The following is a 26520-nucleotide window of genomic DNA, read 5'->3' as shown; positions in this document are numbered from 1 at the left end:
TGCTCTCCCCCCATATCCACTGTTTTGGTCTGGAAAATTGGTGGGAACGAAATGTTTCTGACAAATTTCAACCCTGCTGCTGTGATCTCAGTGGTTTCTGAAATGGGGAAGGAGGCACAACACATCACTGTGTAAATCTTAGCATTTATCCTGCTTTTTTAAAAGAGCAATTTTGGTGTGCTGCACCTTGCTGAAAGTTTAAACTTGCTGTGGCTGCTTCTGTTCGTGGTGCAGAGGCCTTCTCCTGGCACAAATCACGTATTTAAGTGCGTTGACAGGCTCAAATAAAATTAATCTCCGTTGATAATGGCTGTTGTGGCAGCCAATTGCCTACCATGGGGAATATTTAAAATTCTTCAGGTTTCATTACTTAATGTTAAACTCAGCTGCTGGACTTTGTTCTTTGGTTAACTCATTTGTTGTAACATCACTGTTAAAATTCTCAACATTTAATTATATCCACAGAGATGTTCTTGAAATCGCATGTTTAGTAGTTCAGAACGTGTTACAACTCACTGACATCTTACTGCATGGCTGCTTTGTAGGAAAACAGCACTGATCAGCATACAAAACTGTTACTGTATCTTTGCTCTGTATGCAGCAAAACCCAGCAATCATGAACTGTAAATAGGTGATTTTGCCAGGCACACTGAAAAAGTCAAACAACAAAAACAAACAAAACCAAAATAGAACAGTGGCAACAACAATGACAACAAAAGCACACACACAAAAAAAAACCCCTCCAGAACACAGAATGCCCCACAAACAAAATCCCAGGAAAAACCACAACTAAGAGTCTTGATCTGGAAGCGTTCAAAGTCTATGAGAGATGCAACCACTGCAGAAATGCATCCGTTTGTGAAAATTGCAAATCAGCTCGAATTTCTTCTTTCAAAAGGAGCTGTGCTATTAAAACTTGGATGGGAAGCTTGTAGTAACTTGCTTGAGTGCGAATACGGTAGATTTATCATCTGTCGTCTACTTATTGAATCAGGCACTGATTGCGGAGGAAACGAGCAGTAAGCTCGCCGAGCAGGAGGAAGACCCTGAAAAGTTCCGAGAAGCCCTGGTGAAATTTGAGTCCAGATTTAATTTTCCTGAAGCGGAGAAGTTGATCACCTATTATTCTTGTTGCTGTTGGAAAGGAAAAGTTCCTCGGCAAGGCTGGCTTTATTTGAGTATCAATCATCTCTGTTTTTATTCCTTCTTCCTGGGCAAAGAATGTAAGTGTAAATATGTAAGAAATCTAGCACTGTGGAGAGAGATAAACAGAACCGCTTTGAAATGCAAAAAGAATTGGGATTTTTATGAAAAGTGTAATTCTTCCCTGAGATTTTTATTATTCAGATGAAAGATCCTGTTTAATTTGGGTTTTGCTTCTTCCTTTGTGTTTATATTTCAGCATTAATCTGGTAATAAAAATGAGAACACAAGAGTTTGCAGTCACGGTTACTCTCCAGTCCTTTTTTTTTTTTTCCCCCCATGTGAAGCAGGCTTAAAATGTACCAGACCTCCTACAGCTTCAACAGCTGGTTTTAGTGCTGCAAACAGTCAGCCGGGAGCTGATGGGAGCACATCACCGCCAGCGCCGCTGAGCGCAGGGTCGGGTGGTGAAGCAGGAAAGGAAGCGCTGCCTGGGGGAGAGAGCGCGGTGCGAGGAGTGCGTGAGGCTGCTGCGGGGCTGAAAATAGAACAGGAAGCACAGCAGTGACACTGCTGCTGCCCTGAGTCCTCGCCGTCCTGCTGTAGTGAGCGCAGTAGTATCCACCTACACTGCCGTGACTATAGCAAGAATTAGATAGCGATTAGGGAAGCTGTACCATTTAGTGGTGCACTAGTGCAAATGTAAGAAAGATAAAAGATAGAAACTGGCGATTGTGAAGACTTAGAATCATAGAGTGGGTTGGATTGGGAGGGACCTTTAAGATCATCTAGTTCCAACCCCCTGCTATAGGCAGGAACACCTCCCACTAGACCAGGTTGCTCAAAGCCCCATCCAGCCTGGCCTTGGATACTTCCAGGGAGGGGGAATCCACAGCCTCACTGGGTAACCTGTTCAGTGTCTCACCACCCTCACAGTAAAGAATTTCTTCCTGATATTTAGCCTAAATCTCTCTCTTCCAGTTTAAAGCCATTTCCTCTTGTCCTGTTGCTACATGCCCTCATAAAAAGTCCCTCCCCAGCTTTCCTGTAGGCCCCAACTTAAAGCATAGAAGAACATGCTGAGAGTTAGGGGTCCTTTTTCTTAGTACTTTGTTTCATGCCAGTTATTTTGTCATATCTGCAGATGGTGGCAGGCAGAGTTAGATTTGAAATACTGTTATGCCTTGTAAATACAGAAGATGAATCTTGCCTGGAAGAGTAGCAGTGTTTCTAGATATCTGAGTCCTTGATTGATCTTCTTGTTTTCTGTTTAGTGTCAAACAATATGCTTTGTGATTTGTTTCTGCTTGCTGTCATTGCAGGCTTTCTCTCATTAAGCAGAGATATGCCAAAGCAGGCAAAGCAAAAATTACACTTAATTAATGATAGGTAATGGGGGAAGGAGGAAGCAGAGAGAGAAATCCTTTGTACTGTTCCTTAAGTTTTGTTTCTGCAATATCACAGATCGTTAAATGATGCTGAAAGTACAATTTCATGCTGTATAAGAAGAAATTACTTTTTTAATAATAACTCATTGTGAAAATGCAAAAAGAAACAAACAAACAAAAACCAACAAACACAAAACCCAAAACAACAACAGCCCAACCTCAAATAATTACAGCCTTTCATTTTGAACATGGAAAATAGGCCGTTTGTTCACTGTTACAGTCAATGGCATCACCTTTGTGGTCCGTGCACAGAAAGGTGAAATAAAAAGTAATGGGAAGTCTTATATGTTGAAATGCTATCTAGCTCCCCGATTCTCATAAAGAAGATTGCTTCTGTTTGAAAGCCAGGGTTTTGTCATATTGATGAAATGCTTGTATTACACGGAATATTCAGATTTGCTGTAGCTCTATTTGCCTTCCTTTGAGAAGCTGCTGCTAATCATGAGTAAAACAAATGATTCATTGTCTTTCCTTTTTTCAGGTAGCAGTCACAGATCTGGCTACTTCTGGTCTAGCAAAAACTGCTAATAAATTGCATTTATTGCTTTATTTCCCATCTTCTTGGGGGAAAAAAGAAAAAAGACCGTTTTAATAGGAATAGTTCTTTTATGTGTTTTAACTCTATAAAAATCCCCCCAGATTGTAGATTGAAATCTCTTTATAGTAGAAGTGTTAAGTCTTCAGCTTCTGGCAAGCCTGGAGCCTTCTCCATGTTTTATTTTTTGTTGAAATGACCTGGAATGCAGTACTAGAACCTGTTTTCAGCTTGTCATAAAATTTATGTGAGCGTAGACTACATGGAACGTATTTTCAAGGCAAGTCTCCATTTAGCTAAGTTTTTAAAGTATTTGCAGAACTCGGTAGGATTTGCCTGTCAGGTTTCTTGCAAGGGCATGCCAGGGTTTCTTTGCATTTTTTAATTACACTTTTGTTTTGCTAAAACTTTGAAGACTTTGTACCTTTCCATCAGAAGTCGGGGCCTATTACAGTGCGCTGTTTCTGTGACAGGCACGGCGCAGCCTATTTGCTCCTGACCTTCTTGAACAATAGTGCTATTGCTACAGCACTCTTTAATCTTTCTTCCCTTGGCTGTGCCGATACAGATGACTTTGTGACCATTTGCAACAGTTTGTGTGTGTTGACGCAGCTGTGCTTTATTTAAGTAAGAAAAAATTTAACCTGCGAATAATCTCGACAGCTGTGGTTCTTGTAATACAGAAAACTTGCTGAGGGTGGCTGCTTATATAATTAACGATTGCGGATAAGTGTCACATATACATGACAGTACTTGTTATTACTCCTTTTTATTACTTTATTGGCATCAGAAGACCAGCTAGGGATGTTAGGAGATGTAGCCTTGATGTTTATTGACGCCTAGAATACTGGGAAGCATCCAAGAGTTAAGTAGAAGTTTAATCTATTTTAGAGTTCTTTCCAGGCTAATTTCTACCCAGAGATTCATATGAGAGGCAAGTAACTTCTTTGAGTGGCTGGCTAAAATAAGCTGATTCTTTTCTTTGTATTTATATGATTTGACAGAGTGTTTAAGTATGGAGAACTGTGTCCTGTACTTCTTTTCCGTAAACAACTTCAAATGCATTTAGTGTTTATGGCAAAACTTGCCAGTGCATTTTTTTAAGTAAAAAGCAACCAGAACAGGAAGATCCCCGTGCCTAGGCGGTTTTCTTTGACACCCTGTTTATAGTAGTACTTAAACTTTTCAAAAGAAAGTAGTGTACAAAAACTTATTTTTCAGGGGAGTTATATTTATTTTAATTTTAAAATACCGTGTATATAATTGGAATAGGTTTTCCAACTGCCTAAAGCTTTACTTTTGCAAGGTTACAGGCCCTATCCCTTTTCTTCTCCCTGCTCTTCAAATCCACAGTTTCTTCTGGTAGTAATGAAAGCTGCAGAAATGACTTCTAAAGAAGTTAAAAGCAAAGGTTCAGTAGAGACAGAGCTTCTCAGTCTAACATTTCTTAAGAGTAGAGATGAAGTTCTGAGGGAGAGATTCTCAACGAGACAGTCTGTTGGGATGAGGGAGAACAAATGTATAGTAATATCAAGCATTTCATCTTTTCCTTGGCCTTTGTAAAGATGAGCTTATCCTCTTTGCTGTTTGCATTTCCTGAGTTTGTGTATTTTTCAAATATGAACAATTCAAACGAGAATTTCTAATTCACTTCTGGTCTTTCTGCAATGGCAGTGAAACTCATCATTCCTTGGGTTGAGGTCCAGAAGTTGGAGAGAACCTCCAATGTCTTCATGACTGACACAGTCCGTGTCACCACGCCAAATAAAGAGCGTGATTTCTCCACGTTCCTCAATATCGCTGAGGCATTCCGGATCATGGAGCAGTTGGCAGATGTGACTCTCCGAAGGCTACTGGATAACGAGATCTTTGAGCTGGATCCAGGCCTACAGGATCCTACTCAGATTACCAAGAGGTAAGAAGCAAAACTGCTCTTCCATGTGTGAGCAGAGGTTCAAAAGTCAATTTTCTGGATTGGATTGTTAGCCGGGTAAGGCTTTAAAGGTTTACTTGACTGGGCAAAAAAACCCACACAGATTTTAGAATGTACTGCAGTGTATCAAATAATTTTAATTTGTGTGCAAGATACTAATTTTTTCCATTTTTATTTTCTTCACCGAATGTCACTGTAGTTTTTGTTTGCTTTAAAAGTACCGTTTCTTGTAGTAGCACAAGTAACAGTAAGGGATATTTTCTGTCATTCCTGAGGAATGGCATTCCTTTGTTGGTAATATCGGTAGTGTATAGGCTTTCCTAGTGCTGACAGTTCTGTGGAATGGTAACTGATACGTGGAATCTCCCACTAGGAGGATTGCCATTGCTGACTTAGCGAGCATTTGTAGGACCCAAAAACAGACAGGCTGTTGCAACAGATTAATGTGCCGATGTCAGCTCTACACAGTGCATCCCTGAAATGCATCTATGCATTCCTCTCCCACTGCAGAAATGCACTGAATGCTCTGGGAGAAGATTGATAACTATTTTCCTGCCAGTAGCATAACACAGAACTTTGTGTTTATTTGCTGGTATGTGAAAGGGGAAGAGAAACTGCAGGGAGGAATTTTAGGTGGGCACAGTGTGATATCCAGAACTGGAATTTGCTTGGGGCATCAGTGTTCATGTGCTCGTCCATAATGTATGTTTTCTGAATGGAGTACAGATAGCGTTTCCTGCTCTTCCTTCCTGTCCTCCTGCCAGAGGTACAAAGGGAATTACCCAGGTGTTACTTCCAGGGTGAAATGCAGGGAGTGTACACTGTTGTTTCCCAACAAATAGAAACATGTCCAGTAGCCATGATATTGTTTTGGGGTGACATTTTTGCAGTGATGTTGAATATATGTCTTAGGGAAACAGTTGTGACAACTTTAATACTCAACTTTTTAAGTCTTACTGTTTTGAAACTGTTTAAAGCATGAAGACACTGGAGGTTCTCTCCAGCTTTCCCTTCAATTTCCTATGTACACACAGTAAGGGAAATGACTGACACCAGGATTTCATCCATGATATCATCAAGGAGTTCATTGGAGTTGTTTGTTAGAGTGATACAGTGGTGAGCAGCCGTGAACTTCCTTATAGGATTTTTTTTTTGTATCCAGGACTGCTCTAAACACAAAGGCTGTCATTGTTTTTCACTGTGTGTGTGTAACTGGATATTGTTAACGTTGTGGGCTTTTTGCCCAAGAAATGTAGTTTATGTCCTTTGACTAATGTAGGATGTGACTTTGAGTAATAGGTTGTATTGAAACCCATTTCCATGCTTTACAATTCCACCACCCTCCTGCTTTTGGGCTGAAAAGTTAGATCCATAAAACAAGGGAAGTAAATCCAAAAGAAGTGTCCCAATCCGCGGGAGACATTTTCAGCATCTACTGATTTTTAACTCTTAACTGTCTCTTCTCAGTGGAGTTTTTGTATCAAATGAACAGAATGAAAAGCAAACAAAAAGAAAACAAAGAGGCCCACCAACCTAAAATGACAATTACAGAAAAATTAGAGGCTTAATAAGATGCTATAATACAGGGCTCTCAGTAAACCAACCTCTGTGTGCCTTGTGGGATTTTTGGAACGTGGTGTGTCTATTAGCAAACAGGTAACAGAAACCATCCCACACGTTTATTCAAACTTTTTTTTCCTTCTTCTTCCTTCCAACTTTAAAAACAAACAGAAAAATCACACACACACACACACACAAACAAAGCATAAGAAAAGAAAAAGAGGAGAGGAAGGAGAAGAGTGGAAGGGAGTAAGAAAATACAATTGATTCCTGGGCAAGATGTTCTCTTAACCACGCTGATATGCTGTATCTTGAGATGATAGAAGTGAGAACGTGGAAGATGCTGAAATCCCATTTCCTCTGTGTGATTTAGAGAGGTAGTGGTTGGATGAGCTGCTGTTTCTGGTGCCCTTTGTCACACTTCAGCAAACACTTTGATGTGATGTGATTAAGCAAGACTGCAGTTAGAATAGTAGATAAACTGGTTTTTAATGCTAACGTGTTTTGGGGGGTGAACTTCTTTGGCATGTGAGGTTTTTGTTGCTGCTTTTTTTTTTTTTCCCCTGGAACCATTGTAGTACTACAAGAACAATTATTTTCCACTTGACATTTTTCCCTAATAATTGTCTTTGTTATTTCTTGTGCATGAGTAGGAAGCACATAGTAGTCTGTCAAAATGAAAGCAGTAATCCACGGATCATTAAAGTTATTCCTGCTGTGTCAAATTAATGCTTTAGATTTCGTTTGTTTGCTAGGTTTTCTTTTGCAAGAAGCTCATCCCAATGTCTTTGTGCGTAAAATGCATTTTTAATGTCACTATGGTCTATATACATTCTAAGAAAACAGCAATCTTTGAGGCTTTCCCTGGGGCCCTTGGGGTCATCCTGCTGAGCATGGACGAGACTCCAGAGGCTGGGGGATTAGACCTGCGGTCTGTGACACCAGTTTTATTAAGACCAGAGTCAAACAAGTCCATATGCAAGTTTTAGTGCTGCCTGATGAAAGAATAAGGCTTGGAACAATGGATTACATAAGGATTAATGACAATTAAATTAATTGCCATGAAAAGCAAAATAAAGCAGAGGAATTTGAGAACAATAAGAGCCATTTCTTGCAGTTGTATTCGTATGCACCATACAGTTTTACTTGAACACATGGTAAATATTTTTCTTTTCCAGTAAGAAGGTCACTAAAATCCCTAGTATAGCTTTATTGTATTTCTTATTTCCATCTCTTTCAGGATGTAAGGATATTCATCACATTCTTCAAACGTAATGAGGAAATTGGCCAGAACACATGATTTAAAAGCTCTAGTGCTTCTGTCAGTAAGGTTTCAAAAGCACAATACATTTTTCCAGGCCTGATTTCTTTTCTTCTTGTCTAACACTGAGTTTCTAGAGAGGATGGATTTGCTTTGTATGAGAGCAAACAAGGTTTTTAACACTGACCTAAGGTGAACAGGAGCTGAAGTATCTTGAATTGTTAATGTTACTTCAGTCTGCACCGATTCCAGGAACACCATAAACCTTGAGGAACGCAGAAGATAGGACAAGGAAGAACCTCATTTTATTCATCTGCTTGGCAGAAGGCAGGGTTTGGATTATCTCTGCATGTCATTCCTGATGGATAATTGCCTAATACATTTTAAGGATTTCTAGTAATGGCAGTGCCAGAGCCCATAGTGGTAATTTACTGCCCTACCATTGGTTGGAAGGGCTTTCTTGAAGTTTCTTGGAACTTTCTTGCAGGTTTTTGAGTCTAATGCTTCTTATCCTATCCATTACAATGGAAGAGATCAAATGTTTCTATGTAGAGCAAACATTGTATATTCGGAGATTACTGTGCATCTCCGTTTACTTTTCTTCTGTAATCTGCACTACTCTGGTTTATCCAGGTGTTTGTTACCCATCTTGTCTTTAGCCCCTCTAGTAGCTCCTCTCTGTACATTTGCCATTAATCCCATAGGCTGAAGGAGTGCAATGGCAGGGTGCAGGAGTACCCCTGACCCTGCCACAGCCCCAGGCCTTCTCTGCTGCCTCTTGGGAGCTGAAGGTTTCCCTGTGCTGTCCGGTGTGGTGATCCTTCTCTTCCCATCAGCATGAGGCTGCTAACTCATGTTTGATTTACAATCCCTTGTAATTCTGAGGGTGTTGTTTTGTTTTGTTTTGTTTTGCTTTGTTTTTTAGAATGTCTTCTGGTAGAGTTGGTTCCCAGCCTGTATTTGTGCAGCTTTCCTCCTACAGCTGAAGATACTTATCATAGAGTCATAGCCATAGAATGGCCTGGGTTGAAAAGGACTACAATGATCATTTAGTTTCAACCCTGCTGCTATGTGCAGGGTTGCCAACCACCAGACCAGGCTGCCCAGAGTCACATCCAGCCTGGCCTTGAATGCCTCCGGGGATGGGGCATCCACAGCCTCCTTGGGCAACCTCTTCCAGTGTGTCACAACCCTCTTGAGTGAAAATTCTTCCTAATATCTGACCTAAATCTCCCCTGTCTCAGTTTAAAACCATTCCTTCTTGTCCAACCACTATCCACCCTTGTAAACAGCTGTTCCCCCTCCTGTTTATACACTCTCTTCAAATATTGGAAGGCCACAATGAGGTCTCCCCAGAACCTTCTCTTTTTCAAGCTAAACAAGCCCAGTTCCCTCCACCTTTCCTCACAGGAGAGGTGCTCCAGCCCTCTGATCATCGTAGTGGCCCTCCTCTGGACCCGCTATAAGAGCTCCATGTCCTTCCTGTACTGGTGGTCCCAGGCCTGGACGCAGTACTCCAGATGGGGCCTCACAAGAGCCGAGTAGAGTGGGACAATCTCCTCCCTCTCCCTGCTGGCCACCCTTTTTTTAATGCAGCCCAGAACATAGTTGGCCTTCCGGGCTGCATGTGCGCTCTGCTGGCTCATGTCCAGCTTCTTGTCCACCAGGACCCCCACACCCTTCTCTGCAGGGCTGCTCTCAAGGAGGTCTTCCCCCAGTTTGTATAAATACCTGGGATTGCCCTGACCCAAATGCAGCACCCTGCACTTGGCCTTATTGAACCTCATTAGGCTTTCATGGGCCCACTTCTCCAGCCTGTCCATCTCTGTCTGGATGGCTTCCCTTCTTTCCAATGTATTGACTGTACCACTCAGCTTGGTGTCATTCACAAACTTGCTGAGGGTGCACTCAATGCCATCATTGCGTATTGCTTTATGTCTGCACTACCCATCTCAGCCTGAATTCTGATCCTTTTCTTTTGCTCATTTATCTCCACCAGCCTCAAGTCTTGAGCAAATGTGATAACAATGATCTTTGCTCCGCTGTGCAGGTTGCTAATTAAAATACTGAACAGATGCCAGTGTAAGACAGACTCCCAGGAGATCCTCTCCAAACAGCCTTCTGCTTTAACTGTGTGTCTTTGAGGGCTGCTTTTTGGGGTACAACAGATTTTCCTTGCAATCTAGTTGTATTAGTTCCCTTGTGAGGGAATATCAATACTTTTGTGAAGTCTGGCTGAAATATCTGTTGCATCTCCTCCATTTACAAGTCCAGTGTTCCTGCTGTGTGAGGTAATGATGTTGGGTTTACATTTGTCCTGACAAGTCTACGTTGGCATTCGTTGGATGGCTTTTCCTAGCTTGCTTATGAGAAGCCTTTCTTGCCACAGAAATTCAACAGGTTTTCACGTAAACAAGATATATACTGCTGTTATTTTCAAAATCAACTTTCGGAAGTCTGAATAGCAAGAACAGGGCAGTAATCATTCTCTAAAAGTGAGAGGTCAAGCAGTCTGTTCGTGTGTTTTTTTTTCCCCTATGTCTGTTGCTTGACTTTATGCCATACAATTCTTTGTCTGGCAGCGGGCAGTGGGTGACTCAGCAGGGCCAAAGTCTTGCCAAGTTGACTTCTGTTGGATTTAAAGCAGAGTGAAAAAAAAAAAAAAGAAAGAACAACATTGGGCGGCGAGGACAGCATTTTAAATGTCCTGATACTTTTTTCTTAGAGTTGTGTGTTATTTCCTGTAGTTTAAAACTCTTGCTAGGTAACGGGTAGGTCACACACGCCGAGTTAGCACCGCTTTGACTTGGCAGACCCTTTGATGTGCCAAAGGCAGAGGCAGTGCAAGAACCCCGTAGCCTGCAAGTCAGGAACTGCGTTTGGACAGAGCTGCTGATTTTTCTGAAGAGCGGGGAACAAAGCAGTTTCATCCTTCGGCCTTTTATTCTTCTGAGGCACGTGTGAACGTGTGATCTACGTTAGTTTGATGTGGGGATAGCTTTCCTTCTATTCTTAGGTATGGTTGAGCGTACTGCATTTGCTTACAAACCAAGCCACTTTAAATACTGTGAAGCTAGAGAAGAACATTGCAAACGTATTGGGCAGCATGTAGAGAAGTCGTGTTTCTGTTCAGTGCTGCAGGTATTGTGAAACTCAAAATGGAAGTTGTGGGATCTGGCCCGAGTTGTTGCTGCATCATAATTATGCAATTGCTGTCTTGTTTTCTTTTTCGCTATTTCTGAAGGCGAGAAGCCCTACAATTTGCCTGCATAACAGGAAGTATTGTCACGGTGTGCCACTTTCCCTTAATTTGATTCCGCAGCAGTCAGTGCTGCCCGTATTTCTGCTACCGTTCTTCCCTCCGGGCTCCCCCCCTGCAGCAGGCTGTCCTCCCTTCTCAGCGCTTTTCTCTCGGGCACAGCCCCAAGCTGCCGGAGTTCAAAAAGCATCTGGACAGTGCTCTCAGACATATGGTTTGAATTTTGGGTGGTGCCGTGTGGAGCCGGGAGTTGGACTTAAAAATGACATCAGCCAACTGGCTCGTTGGTCTAGGGGTATGATTCTCGCTTAGGGTGCGAGAGGTCCCGGGTTCAAATCCCGGACGAGCCCTTCTTTTTGGACAGATTGGAACCTGGTGAGGTTCATCAAGAGCCGAGTGTGTGTAGGGTTCTGCACCTGGGGAGGAATAACCAAGTGCACCAGTACAGGTTAGGGGCTGGCCTGCTGGAGGGGAGTGCTGAGGGAAAGGATACCGGTCGTCCTTCCATCTCCAGCACTGGTGGGTGGTGGGTTGGCTGTGAGCCAGTAGTGTCCCAAGAAGGCCAATGGAATCCTGGAGTGCATTGAAAAGAACATGGCCGGCGGGTCGAAGGAGGTGAATCCTCCTCTCCTCCCCCTCTGCTGTGCCCTGATAAGGCCACAGCTGGAGTACTGTCCAGTCCTGGGTTTTGCCAGGGAGTTCAAGAAAAATGGGGAGCTTCTGGAGAGAGTCCAGCAGAGAGGCTGCAAAGATGATGAGAGGCCTCGAGCATCTCCCTTGTCAGGAAAGGCTGAGAGACCTGGGGCTGTTCAGCCTGGAGAAGAGAAGGGTGAGAGGGGGTCTGTCTCATCACTGTTCATTAATATCTAAAGTGCAGAAGTCAAGTCAGTTGGGGGTGTGTTCACTTAGATGGTGCGCGGCAATAAAAGAAGGGGCAATGGGCACAAACTGGAACACAAGGAAGTTCCTTCTGAACATGAGGAAGAACTTTTTTACTTTGAGAGTGACAGATCACTTTAACAGGCTGCCTGCCCAGAGAGGTTGTGGAGTCTCCTTCTATGGAGATATTCAAGACTTGTCTGGATGCCTACCTGTGCCAACCTGCTGTAGCAAACCTTCTTTAGCAGGAGGTTGCTCTCGATGATCTCCACAAGTCCCTTCCAATCCCTAAAATTCTGTGGTTCTGTGATCCTTACGGGTCCCTTCCAGCTTGGGATATTCCATGATTCTGTTCCTGGCGTTGGCAGTCCTTCCCCCTTTAGGTTATGCTGAGCATGTGGGTTTGGATGCTGTGTCCTGGTGAAAGTTGCTTGAGGAATTTACTCTGTTTCTGATATGGAAAGTCACATTTCAGTTGGAAAACCTGTTGCAATGGATCTTCTTGTCTGAAAGGAACCTGCAGTCCTGGGATATGCAGCAAAATGCAAAACATTTGGAACTAGGCAGAAACTATGGATTCTGGAGCATTAGAAATAGTCAGTTCTCAAGTGACAGACAACCTCTGTCTCAACAGAGGTTCCACTCTTTGGAACAATGCATTTTTTAGCATAAAGGTATAGAAACTGCAGCAGCCACGTACCTTCTGGGAGGGTCTTACCTTCCTGGCACAATAGCAGCAGAGAGCAGCTCCACACAGACCTGAATGCAGATGCTATCAGTAGCATTCATCTGTGTTGTGCAGGCATGGAAAATATTTTTGTGCTGAGTTAACTAGGAGGCATATCCTGATCTCGCTTTGTCACAATAGCAGATCGCCGTGGGCACTTACTCGAGTTTCTTTTGCTGTGGAATTTTAACTTCAGAGCAAACTTTTTCTCTTCCTTTACGGAGAGTGCTTCTCTTTGTTCTTTGTGAAAAACAGGAGGCTGTTTGTCTGTTTTCCTTGGATAATCCTATGAAGGATGATAATGCTGTAGAAGGAAACAACGGCCAAATGCTGTGAAGTGTGGTGTGTCCGTTGTCAGAGCTACAGATCCGCCCCTCTCATTTCACAGTTTGTTTTTGGTTGTCATTCTCCCTTTTTCTTTGCAGGGTAAACTGAAATGAAACACACGATTTATTTGCTGAAGAAGAGGCTACATCTGTGCAAACTTCTTGTTCTTAAACAGCAGAGCTGGTGCAGGGGAGGGTGTTTGCAGAAGAGGAGGGGGAAGGAAGGAATGGAGAGGGGATTTACAGCAACACCATACCGCTCCCTGCTGCACTTCAGCCCATGCTTTAAATTCTTGCTGTGGAACTAAGTAAAAAGTCAAGCTTTTTTTTTTTTTTCTTCTAAGATGAATCATGTTTGGAAAAATTTACTTGTAAAGACAATGATAGAATTTGAGTCCCATAGTTTCTGGAACTGCTGTTGGTGAGATAACAGTCACGGCTTGTTTCTACTGTAATTGCATAGCTTAATAAACTACTGCAGAATGCCTCATTAAAAAAATCCTCTGAACTCAACTCTGTGTTCCCGTAGCCCAGCTTAGGTTGAAGCTGATGAAGGCTTAATGTTTTTGGTTTTTTTTTTCCTTACCACATAAATGTGGATGGGTGAATGGAAGCAAACCTCATCCAAACTGAATGTGGCTGATGCTGTTGTTCCTTCCTAAGTCTAAGTGACCTGCGATTGTTTTGCATTTGCGACTCTTCTGAGGCAGATACCTTTGTAAGTTAGTGATGCAATTATGTCACCATCCTTAACTCTTCTGTTACTGATCATTTTGGGTGGTACTTATTAAGTAAATCACTGTTGGATGCAGGTGCAAATCCCTGGGGTGATGTTGGTAATGCTACCAGGACAGGAAACAAGGAACTCAAAGCTGATCTCTGTTGCTCGATATACATTCATCAGATGAAAGATTTAGTTATCTCCTGGGCATTGAAACCTGTAACTCTTTGAGGCTGGAAAGTGGTGTAGCAGCCAGAGAAAGTGTATGGCTAAATAACAATGGTAATAAAAGAGACGACTGATTTAAATTAATTTTCTTCCCTTTTCTAGTCGTTCAAGTAGTTGCTTTTGATCTATTGATAAGAAAGCGTTGATGATGATTCTTTTTTACTTCTAAGTTAGGCAGTGATGATTGCTCTGCATGGTGCTTTTGTTCTCTATCTCTTGCTCTTGGTGAGACTAAGAAGAACCTTGTGCATGGTGCCTTGGTTTTCAGAGTCCTATGATTTTCTTTTAATGCTTTCTCCTAAGGGATCTTGAAGCCAGAGCACAGAATGAATTCTTTCGGGCCTTCTTCAGATTGCCCAGGAAGGAGAAGCTACACGAAGTTGTAGACTGTTCACTCTGGACACCATTCAGTCGCTGTCACACAGTGGGAAGGATGTATACTTCAGACAGTTATATCTGTTTTGCCAGCAAGGAGAATGGCTCCTGCAATGTTATCATCCCACTTAGAGAGGTAGAGTTGTTTATTTCATTTCAAGTCCTTATCTGCCTTTTTCTGCTGTCACTCGATTTATCCACAAACTATTATTTGATAAAAAGAGCAAGGTGCTTGTGTGTATCGTGCCTAGAAGACTGTTTAAAGTTCATTCTGGGACTCATTAGAACATAGTTCCCAGGATTACGCATGGGTGAGTTAATGAAATTGTCAAAATGAAGCATGGGCGGTAGGACAGACCACTGCAAGGTCAGACTCTGATTGGTCCAAGACTGGGGCAGTGCTCCTATCTCAGCTCCAGAAATGCCTAAGTCTAACTTGATGTTGGTGGAGACTTCAGCTTGGACCCAGTCTGGCAACAGAAAGGCACCCTTACCCGGGGTCAGTGCTTAGAAGTGTTGAATCTCTCTCTCCACAGACGGACTGTAGCAAAGCTGTGTGTACTTTGCAAACCTGTGGGGCAGGGAGAAAAGGGGGAATTCTGGAAAGAGTGATGAGTTGCTAAACTTCCATAAAATGAGAGACTTATTTAAATAGAGGGAGAATGCATGGGAAGGTGGTGGGAGTAGAGGAGGAGAAGAGAATTGTCAGCAAACATCTGCCTGATCTGCTGTGGATACATTATGATCTCTTAATTAAAGCTTTCCTTTCATCCTTAACTAATAGCAGAGTAACATCCAAATGATACAGATCCTAACTGCAGCAACTTATCTTCCACTCTTACAGAAATAGAAAACAATAAGAGAATAGTGTTAAGTACTTCATCACAACTACACAACTATTTTCCCCCATCTTCTAAAGCTTGAACATAAATTTTCCTCCTCAGTCCCATAGAATTTGATCGAGTTGACCTGTTTCTAAATCTCATATTAATCATCGCTTCCCTTTCTTATCTTTCCCCTCAGTCTGCTCTCCCAAAGTGGGTGGCAGAGTTGAAATAAAAACAAAACAAAAGGAAAAACAGCTGGGATACTTTTTGCTGCCCTCTATGAACTTCAGAAGATATCATAATCTTTGGGTGGCAGAGGAAGGAAGGCTGGCTAAGGAAAGTCAATGTGAATAACCACTTTTGAAACATGCTTGCAAATGAATGCAATTTTTGTAAATTGTGGCATATGTGAAATGTTTGAAGACGTTTCTGTAGATGTGTGAATAATGTGTTTTCTTTGATGTTTCTGGAAAAGGTAATCAGTATAGAGAAGATGGAGGACACAAGTCTACTTCCTAATCCCATCATTGTTAGTATAAGGAGTAAAACTGCCTTTCAGTTCATTGAACTGAAGGAACGGGACGCTTTGGTGGAGAACCTACTCCAGAGGCTAAAAGAAGTGAACTCCAGCAACTCAGTGCACTGTAACAACCTGCAAAGTAAGAACCAGGTACTGAACTTCTGTGGCTTTTTCAATTATGAATTCGTTGCGTTTATCCATTGGTCTGTTGTGCTGCTTTTCTCAGGGATCAGTTTCGGTCTGGTGCTGTCTGATGCCTTTGGTATTGACCAGTGCAGTGGTGCAGAGGCTACCCATGGTGCAGTTGTGGCCTGCACCATTTGAGGGAAGTGCTGAATATGCTGGAGGCCAGCACTGCCCTTTACAGCGGCCTCAAAAATCTGATGGAATGGGCTGACAGAGATGCAGTGAAGTTCAACAAAAGTAAAAGTGAGGTCTGGCAGAGTAGCCCTATGCAAAGTAGAGGCATGGGCTGGCTGGCTAGAGAGCAGCTGGGCAGCAGAAGCATGGAGCTTGTAGTGGACACCAGGCCAAGCACATTGGTCAGCAGTGCCCTCTTACAGTGAAGAGGGCCAGAAGACGGTGGGGTTGTGCTAGCAAAAGTGTAACCAGCAGGCTATGAGACTTTATTGCTTTCTTTTATTCAGTGCTTATGAGTGTGATCTTGAATGCAGTGTCCAGTTTTGACTCTGCCTCACTGAACATGAAAAGCAGTGACAAACTTTAGAAAGTGCCCTGGAGGGCCACAACATGACTGTAGGTTGAAGTACATGCCTTGTGAGGTGAGGCTGAGGTCATCAAGGATACTTAGAAATTACTAACAACGGTTTCAAAGAAACAACTCTTCTCTGACATACAAATAAATGATAATATGAATAATATGAATAAAGTCTTGAGTAAGACCTTTCCTCCTGGAAGTTGTAAAACATTTTGATGCAACAGGCAAAGCTAGGCAGGCTGCTGCTTGTTTTGAATGCTGTTTGGGAGGCAGTTCTTAACCTCTTCTCATTTGTCACCTCCTGTGGACCTGCACTGCAGAATACTCCTGTGTTCACGTCCACGTGTGTGCTTGGGGGCTGTGAGCCTGGCAGTCTGGGAATGGAGGCTGCCCAAAGCAAGGATGGAAGCGGATGCAACAAGGAGAGCAGTTACTTGCTCAACGCTGAAGCACTGAGATCAGACTTTCATCAGTCAGGAATGGCAGGCCTTGATTTTGGAAAGGTATGTACAGTTTTAGGGATGTTGTAAGTTTCTCTGAAAAAAAACCACAGGTAATTCAAAACTCAAACAGGTAATTTTAGTGTAATAAGCTCTGTATTGCCTGGAGAAGTTACATGTGTGCTAAGTAAGGAATAACTATTTTTTTATTTGCATGTTTTTTTCTTCTTCCTCCCCCATTCCTTTCTGATGAATATTTATAATGTTTTTCCCTATCTTCAGTTGTGTTCTCCCTTATGTGGTGATTCACATATGCAAAATGGGCATAGTTTAACTCCTTAGAGCAGACTTCCCATATCCTTTGGTAATGGAAATATCTTGCAGAATTCTAAGATGTAGAATGTTTCTTGTTTACAAGTTCTCACATGCATATGATTTGTTCTTTTAAAGATACCTTCTTGTTCACAGTCTAGGGAGCAAATCAAAGAGAGTCTGTGGGATGACCATTTTGTGGAGTACGGCAGAACCGTATGCATGTTTCGCACAGAGAAGATCAGAAAACTTGTTGCTATGGGAATCCCTGAATCCTTAAGAGGCAAACTCTGGCTGCTCTTTTCAGGTGAGCACTTGCAGACATGTTGGCTGTAATCATGTCTGATTCTGTGCGCGGCAAAACGTTTAGGTACAGAATTTCACAAGGGCAATTAAATGTCTTACGCATGGAGCTTATGTGCTTATAGAGGACAAATGATCAAGTACTGAAATAATAACAGCAAGTAAGTACCTAGGCGGATGGTAAGAATTTTGTCTCAGGGCGTGATGACACAATGTGCAGAAAAAAATAACATCTGCTTTATCTGTGTAATTTAAAATTAACGTCATGTTTTCATAAAGTAATGCTCTTCTTCAAGGAGCAATTTGATTTTAGCATAAATATTGATTTAACCCTCCTCAAATCAAATTACTGCAGAATAATGACATCTTCAAGTCAGTGGTGCCGCTCCTGCTCCATGCTGAAAGTTGGCAGGAATAATAGAAACTAGAGATGGAAAAAACAACCCTTTTCATCCATAGATCTGGCAGAGCCAGAAAGTTCCTACAGTATGATCTCAAGTTTAGTCCTTAATCCGACATACGACATGTTGAAACACTTGTAAAGCGTATGGCTTTTTTAATCCACTTGTGTCTCTTCCTCCCTTCTGGCTGCTTCCAGACGCTGTGACAGATCTCGCCTCTCATCCTGGTTACTACGTACATTTAGTGGAGGCCTCCATGGGCAAGTGTTGTATGGTGACAGAGGAGATTGAGCGTGACCTCCACCGCTCGCTGCCCGAGCACCCTGCCTTCCAGAGCGAGACGGGGATAGCGGCGCTCAGGAGGGTGTTGACTGCGTATGCGCACAGAAACCCCAAAATAGGATACTGCCAGGTGAAGAGCTCCTAGCGGGATCATGCTGCTTTTCTTCCTTCTTTTTTCCCCCCTTTTTCTTCTTTCTCACTTTTATCGTTCTGTTGGGAGTAATTTAAACTGTGTTTTTGATAAATAATGTCTTCTTAGTTACGGAAAATGCATACCTTTGGGCATTAACTGTGAATTAGTCTGGAAAACAAGCATGCTCTGCTTTACCAAAAGCACTCCCTCAGCATTCTGCAAACTGCATGTAGAGTTAGAGGAGGGAAAAAAAAAAATGATGCTTTTGTTTGTTTGAGAGTGAGTTTCTTGCACAACGCTTGGAGACAGCGCAAAGGGAGCTGGCCTACACAGATGAGATTCGCATAGTGCACTTGGGCAGAGGTTTAATGAAGCTCTGCTCTTTTTTCCAAAACTGATGACAAAAGATGAACTTCTTTACCCACTGTCACCTAAATTAATGTCTTTGCCTTCTGTGCAACTCTCTGAATTCCAGTTAACGTCGTAACAGTTCCCAATTCCCTCTCTTCTTTTGAAATACAAATACAGAGAGGGGGAAAAAGCAGGCCCAAAACATCTTGCACTATCAGCTACCTACTTTGCATCTGGGCAAATCCAGAATTGTGCCTTTCTCAGTTGTTTCCTATTGCTCTTAGGAAAAGCAGCATATATAAGCTTGAAAAACTCGTTATGCCTTTTTCTTGGGTTGTAATTATGTATTTACTGACTGTTACCTTTCCTTGGCTGTTTTTGTCAGCTGTTTACATCCAGTTAGGCTATTTTTACTTAAAAATATCCACAATTTAGCTTTTGCCAGTAGGATTTGCTGTCACTAATAAATCTTGATGTTCTTTTTTCCCCTTTTAAGTCTATGAATATTTTGACCTCCGTGTTATTGTTATATGCCAAAGAGGAAGAAGCCTTTTGGCTTTTGGTTGCTGTCTGTGAACGAATGCTCCCAGATTACTTCAACCACCGAGTGATAGGTGAGCTGATGTCTCTTCCACTCTTTTTGCTAACTGGGAAGGGTCAGCTGGATGGCACTGGAAGAGCTAAGTACAGTTCTGCTGAGATGCAGAACCCACGAGTGAGGTGGTCCATATGCTTGTGTACTGTGGAAAGACAGCAGTAGTGGAACTGCTTAAGTTCCAGTGTTCTTTTGTGGTTCAAAGAGTTTGAGCTGCAGGAGCCATAAACATACAGTCTGCTTTTTTCAGTTTGTCATTTTTTTTCTCCTGTTGGTCAGAAGGTAGTAGAACTTTTGCCTGTTAGATAAAAATAGAAGAGAGCTTATGTGTCTTGGTTAGCAGCATTAGAGATTCTAGCCGTTTCTGGTCAGTTTAGGAAAGATCAGCAGGCTGTTTTTGAGCTGATGTGTCTGCATTGCCTAGCTGCTAGAGTAATTTTAGACGTGCATCTAAAATGACCCTTCGTAATGAGCGCTGGTACAAAACCAGATCACTGAAAATGAGGTGCAGCAATAAGAAATAAGGAATAACCCCAGTCCCTCTGGTGCACATGCTTTGTGCTGCACGTGGCATGTCTTCATTTCTTTGCAGTGCAGCTGTTTTAGAGACTGCTGTGAAAATAATCATGTAAATTGCTAATGCCTGCCTCATGCACAGGAAGAGAGGAGCTGAGCTGCTTGACAGAGTAATTGCACGTAGACATGCAAGAAAAAGTATTTGTTATTTGCAGTCTCTTTACTTCCTCCTCTTACAAAAATACCCAATAGCTTTTCCCTCTTCAATGCTAACCTTACTCTTTAGTAAGTGTCTGCCATTACACTGTTGCTGTAGCAAAGGGAGGGATTTGGTCACTTGTGAGGAGGTGGGGACAGGAGGAAGGACCTGGCAGTAGTGGTTCTGGAGGCTAGAGTTGGTGTCAGCAGTCTGGTGCTTCCTGAGGAACAGGATGAGATGTCTGGGGAGATTTCTAATCATTCTTTTTCAGGGTGGGATTGTAATTCCTGATGCTGTGCAGCTGCACAGTCACTGTCTTGTCAGTGAACTGGCAGGTGAGGCTAATTAAAGCAGAATTATAGTCAGCTAGATGCTTCAAATGTTTTGTGGTGTTTCCAGTGCCATTGGTATTTTCAGCTAGTGGGTTAGCCACTCTAATTCTCCACACTTATTAGAACTTCAGTTCTTGTCTCCAAGAGTGACTTTATAAACTGCCATCTTGATGACTTACTCCCATGTACGTGCATCTCTTTTTGCAATTTGAAAAAAGAACAACGTGTCTATTTGTCCTTCTGCATTCCTAGATATCATAAGCCTAGGGCCTGTCTTACTGTCGGTGCTTGCTGGTTAATTGCCTGTAAAGGAGAATTCCTCACACACAAATAAACTTGAAAGTTCCCACATGGCTGGTCATATCACTACCTTTGCGTTGTACTTGGAGTTTGTATCTTGCCTGTTACTCACCATGGCTCTAGCCTACACTGTGTGAAGGATGATAGTCATGGTTGTACTGTCTCTCTGAAAACAGAGAAAATGAGAGAACCTATCCTCTGGGTACCACACAGAAAGATGAGTAGTGCTGTAACTTCAATAGAACTGCTACTGTGCAAAAGACCAGGGAGGGAATGGTCAGCTCAAGAAGCTCTTCTCTTCCCCCTAGTAGAATGGTAGCCGTGCAGTTTTGCACCATGATGGGTTCAATGAGTAATTATTTCTGCTGCTTTGATTTACTCTTGACCTTACTGTGGCCAAATTGGTGCTACTAATCTTCCCCACCTTACCTTCTCTGGTTCCTGTTCCTTGAGTTTGTATTCTTGGTTTCACATTTCATTTGACCTTCTTTTTTGATTTGCAACCAACTCTTATCTAAGCTTTATATTGTTTCTTTCTGCACAACAGTTCCAAGACCCAACTTTACCTCTTAATCCATGCTGCCAAAAATGTTGTCCAAATTCTGATCTCTGTAACTTTAGTAATCTCTGGCCTTGGTATCAAGTCACTGTGCTTTTCCTCTCAAAGTGTGAGTGAGTAATCTGTACAGCCAAAGCATCTACTGAATTAATGGACTTGGTTATTCCAGGCCTCCTTAGCTCCATCTTTTTTTTTTTTTTTTTTTAACTTTTTCTTATTGACATACAATATCTTTTTTTTTTTTAGGCAGATAGTGACAGAACAAGGGAAAATGGTTTTAAACTAAAAGAGGAGTGGTTTAGATGAGATGTTAGAGAGAATTTTACTCCGAGGATGTTGAGGTGCTCGCACAGCTGCCCAAAGAAGCTGTGGTGCCCCGTACCTGGAGGCACTCAAGGCCAGGTTGGATGGGGCCCTGGGCAGCCTGAGCTGGTGAGGGGCAGCCCTGTCCACGGCAGGGAGTTGGAACTACATGATCATTAAGGATCCTTCCACCTCAAGCCATTCTGTTATTCTGTGATACTATGCTGATAAGTTAGAAACAAGTTATTGTTGAGCCAGGAATGGAGACGAGTCATGCATATTCATTTCTCCTGTTACCATGACTTTTCCATCCTCTCCATAAATGCATGGGCTATTTTACTACACTGTATTTGTTGGATTGTCATCACCTTGCTATTATAATTTTTCAGATGGTGAAAACTCTGCTTCATTTCTCTGAATTGCTTTTCCAGTCCTGGAGAAGTCATTTGAGTCATCCTTTTTTTTTTGAATGGGTACCCTAGTATTTTCCTACCTCACTACGGTTTCATGATGCAGTACACCAGAAATTCAATTGCTCAGTTATCATGGTTTCTGGGAGCCTAATTAAAAAGTGGGCATAAAAATATCTTTGAATATACCTACTTTCCTCTAAAATGTCAACATTTAGTTATAATACAATATTCTGCAAACATTCTGATCAGCATTGCGCATTTCTTTTAAGCTTTAGTTTTTGCCAGTCTCTTCCATACTGCCTTTGAGCCTGAAAGGATCTTTGTATGTGTCCACCTATCTGTCTCTGGCTTTCTTCAAATACCCCTAAAACTTGCTGTATCTTTTTTGATCTGTAAACTATGGCTCTTAAATTCTTTATTAAAAATGAAACAAAAACTTAAGGAATATAAATGCTGCAGAATAACCCCAGTCTGCTTTCTTTTCTGTTTTCTTTTCCCTTATCATCTGACATGAGGAAAACTGTCCCTTCAAAGCAACCACAGTGCTTGGTGTTTCTCAGAAGCTCTTTGCGTGCCCCTGGGTACTTATTTTCAATTTTTGGTATTGTAATGTTTGTTCAGAGACCAGCAGAAGTATTTTGTGGCTTAATGTGGAAACAGAGAGTTATCATACCTGTTTTTTATGATTTGGATGTAAAAACAAAAGATAACACAGTATTCCAGGTTCAATTCTGCCTTTGGATGGTGGATCTTTTGAGTACTGGGGATGTATACGTATCAGGGTTTTGATGGCAATTGAAGCTGTCTCCTGGTATTATTATGGACTATGAGAAGGAAGGGGTTGCTGGTGGGGCGCCACAGTATAAGAAGGGCATAAAACTATGAGAGAGTGTCCAAAGGAGGGCTGTGAAGATGGTGAGGGGTCTAGGAGGGAAGATTTGTGAGGAGTGGCTGAGGCCCCTCGGTGTGCGCAGCACAGAGCAGAGGAGCTGAGGGGAGGCCTCATGGCGGCTGCAGTTCCTCACAGGGAGCTGAGGGGCGGCGCTGAGCTCTGCTCTGTGTGACAGCGACAGGGCCCGAGGGAACGGCATGGAGCTGTCAGGGGAGGGGCAGCTGGGGGTGAGGGAAAGGGGCTGCAGCAGAAGTTGAAGAAGAGGCTGAGTGGAGACATAATTCTCTGCAACTACCTGAATTGCGACTGCAGCCAAGAAAGGTGCCATTTTCTCATATTACCAGCAATGGGACTTGAGGGGAAGTTGTGCCAGAGGAGGTTTAGATGGGCTGTCAGGAAGAATTTGTTCATGAAGAGGGTGGTCAGACAGTGGGTGCTCAGGAAGGTGATAAGAGTCCCCATCTACTTGGGATCCTGAAGAGACGTGTGGATGTGGCACTAAGGGTTTAACACTGGACTTGATAGGTCAGGTTGACAGTTGGATTTTTGATGATCTTGAAAGTCGTTTCCAACCTAAATGATTCTGTGATTCTATATTGATTCTGTGATATGTACCGACAAAGTGAGATTGATCTAGTAGCTCAAACAGAAGGAACAGGGCCTAAATCTGCTCCTTGTGGAAGGGCTGGTTTGGATGGTCAGGAAAGATTGTATATGAGCATTGCAGAAATGTTCTCTTTAAAGAAAAAAGTATCTTTGCACTTACCTGTGTACCCATAAATATTTGTGTACATATGTGTATATGTATGTATTCATATATGTGTAAATATATATGTATTTTTCTTCCTGCATAATGAATGTAGTCATCTCCTATATTTTGTTACCTGGAGTGAAAGCTCTGCTGCCTGCTTGCTTGAGTACATATGCTGTAGAGGAATCTGTGCTGTTTCTTTTTCATTACATAGACCCCAAGTTGAACAATAAAATGTTTTAAGATTGCTTTTCCTAACACTTAATTATTATGTGCTGTTTTAGCTAAAAACAACAGCTGCTACTATTACTATTTTACTGCACCCTAAAGGCACTTAGTAGAACCAACATGGTCTTCCGGCAGAACGTTGCACAGTGAGGATTACAGACATAAGGGTTGGGGCTGAGATCACAGCAGGAAGATAATGGGAATTTCATTGTAGTCGTATGCATATCTTGTCAGTGTAATTTTTAAAAAATGTCTTAAAACAGCAATCATTAGCTTTAAAGAATATTTTTCCTGTGTCAATCCTGGCTAATACTGCTTCCTTGCACTTGCAGGTGCTCAGGTAGACCAGTCGGTGTTCGAAGAGCTTATAAAAGAGCAGCTTCCAGAACTGGCCGAACATATGAAGGATCTGACTACCTTAGCTTCCATTTCTCTTTCATGGTTCCTCACCCTTTTTCTTAGCATTATGCCTCTAGAAAGTGCTGTGAATGTCGTAGACTGCTTTTTCTATGATGGGATCAAAGCCATCTTCCAGCTAGGCTTGGCCATACTTGAAGCCAATGCGGTGGACTTGTGTAACAGCAAAGATGATGGGCAGGCCCTGATGATTCTGAGCAGGTACTGTCACGCTTCTGATTGCAGAAACATTGCTTCCCTCGCAAATCTTTCTGCAGTCAAAGGAATTTGGGAGCTGTTGTCATGACAACTGTAGGCACCCCCTGTGTTAGCATGCTGCTGCTGCTTTCACAGTGCCTGTCTTAAACAATGGACTTCGTAAATTTGACAAATACATGTCCTGTAACATTTCCTGGCAGTGCCGAGACATGCACGGACTGTGTCAGTGTGCAATATATACTGCTGCTCTTCGTGTCTTCCCTGGAGTGACGAGCTTCCTGCTCCCAACTTCAAGGAGACAGAAGTTCTTTGGGCAGTGTTTAGTCATTTGGAGGGCTTGTTCCTGGGATGAGTAATATTGAAGGCATTTCTGAAAAACATAGCAGCCTAAAAAAAATTTGATTTAAGTCTGAGCCATAAGGTGACTTATTTATATTGAAAAAGGCATAGTACGGAGTAATCTGTGCTGCTTGTACTTGTTCCCTCTAGGTTTTTAGAGCACGTTAAAAATGAGGAGAGCCCTCTGCCACCTATTGGTAATCACCATGCATTTTTCAGCGATGATCAGGAAGCCACTCCAGTGACTGAAATAGCTAATCTCATTCATGATTCTTACGAGGTAAAATCCAGCTCGGTGTCTACTGGTCAGATAAGTTCCAATTTTGTAAAAGAAAAAGGTTTAAATTCAACATGGGTGTTTCAACAGTTAGTGCACATTTTTAAAGATCCTTGAAGATGTGCTCAAATGTAAAATGCTAAGTGTAGAATAAATACATAGACTGATAGGTCAGTTAGAGACTGAATATGCTTTAAATTGTAAGTTCTTGTGGGAGTCACGATACTTTAAAATTTATATTTCCCATCTATTGGAAATACAGTTTACAGGAAGTGTCAGTATAATAAAATGTATAAAACAGTAAGCTTCTGTTCCTCCTTTCTAGAAATTTGGAGACCACTCTGTGGAACAGATAGAGCATATGCGCTACAAACACAGAATCCGTGTTCTGCAAAGCCATGAAGACACAACCAAGCAAAACGTGGTGAGTTGAATGTTGTTTAGGCTGAGATTTAACACCTCCCCTCAGCCCCATTGTTCTGTAGCAACCAGTTTTCAGTCTTTTTAAGGTGCAAGATTATGAAAAAAGGGAGGATCATTACTGACTCTGGGGAAAAAGCTCTTTTTCTGGGATGCTTGATGTTTTTGTTTTGCAGCCACATGCATTATTTCCTAGGGTGGCTATAACATAAAGAACAACTGAAAGACAGTCCAGCCCAATGCTTTGTGTGTGGCAGTATCCCTGGGCAGATGCCTGGGGAAGAGCAAGAACAGAGCGAGCGTGATGCGATGCTTCCCCGGCCTCCTGTGACCTGCAGCTTAGGGACTTCCTGTCTTTGTTTCTAATAGCCCTTGGGGGATTTCTCTTGTCATAGCTTTGTCCAACCAGTGAACCTAGAGAAGGGGGTGGAAATTGCGAAGATTTTTCAGTGCTCCAGTTTCTACCTGTACCACATAAGAACAGTCACCAGGAGTGTTTGTGTGCTTGCTTGTTCATGTCAGTGATGACAGTAGCAAGCATTATGACTAGCATGTATTCTCTTTCTTTTTAAGCTTCGAGTTGTCATCCCAGATGTTTCGATTCTTCCTGAAGATTTAGAGGAATTGTATGACCTGTTCAAGGTTGGTATACATAAAGAGCAGGGCATTAAGCTATTTGAGGCTTCTGGCTGTAACCTCCAGCCATCGCTTAGCACACCTATCTCAGATTTTGTGTCTGGGACGTCTTGGAGAGGTGTTCTGTCTTGCCTGGATGAGATCTTAGCTGGAACTTGTCCTTCTGTCCTTGGTCGGTTGTCCAGTTGCTAGAGAGCAATACTAATGTACTGATAATTCAATGGAGAATTATTGAGAATATTTCTTCTAATTTGCTGCTTGGTAATGGTCCATGAGGAATTAGGTCCCAGTAATTTTCACATGCAGACTAGACTTATTATGTAGTTCTGCTCACCAGAGATCTGTAATACTTTTAAGTCCTGCTCTCTTAATGCTCTCTAAAGGCACTCTCAATTGCCTATGGAGTGGGGAGGAAACCCAGAAGCTTACATCTTTCTTATTAGTTCCCAATTATCTTTTCTTT

General features: G+C 42.3%; 1 protein-coding gene and 1 non-coding gene across 4 annotated transcripts in view; both read left to right on the top strand.

Moving 5' to 3' along the window:
- Window positions 1–26520, top strand: part of TBC1D8 (TBC1 domain family member 8) — a 49978-nt gene that overhangs the window by 16020 nt on the left and 7438 nt on the right. For all 3 annotated transcript variants that reach the window (XM_425583.8, XM_004938504.5, XM_046915958.1), the window contains exons 4-15: window positions 995–1223; window positions 4801–5041; window positions 14324–14531; window positions 15698–15892; window positions 16781–16963; window positions 17369–17519; window positions 18114–18328; window positions 19179–19296; window positions 24103–24388; window positions 24875–25004; window positions 25327–25425; window positions 25995–26063. In XM_425583.8, the coding sequence (XP_425583.3) occupies window positions 995–1223; window positions 4801–5041; window positions 14324–14531; window positions 15698–15892; window positions 16781–16963; window positions 17369–17519; window positions 18114–18328; window positions 19179–19296; window positions 24103–24388; window positions 24875–25004; window positions 25327–25425; window positions 25995–26063 (2124 nt within the window). The remainder of the gene's footprint in view (window positions 1–994; window positions 1224–4800; window positions 5042–14323; window positions 14532–15697; window positions 15893–16780; window positions 16964–17368; window positions 17520–18113; window positions 18329–19178; window positions 19297–24102; window positions 24389–24874; window positions 25005–25326; window positions 25426–25994; window positions 26064–26520) is intronic.
- Window positions 11418–11489, top strand: TRNAP-AGG. Its single transcript has one exon. It is a non-coding gene; the product is annotated as a tRNA-Pro (tRNA).

This window comes from Gallus gallus, chromosome 1 (assembly GCF_016699485.2).
Source record: "Gallus gallus isolate bGalGal1 chromosome 1, bGalGal1.mat.broiler.GRCg7b, whole genome shotgun sequence".
Classification (NCBI taxonomy): Eukaryota; Metazoa; Chordata; class Aves; order Galliformes; family Phasianidae; genus Gallus; species Gallus gallus.
Note: the sequence above shows the minus strand (reverse complement) of the source record. Positions and strands in the feature narration are given on the sequence as shown.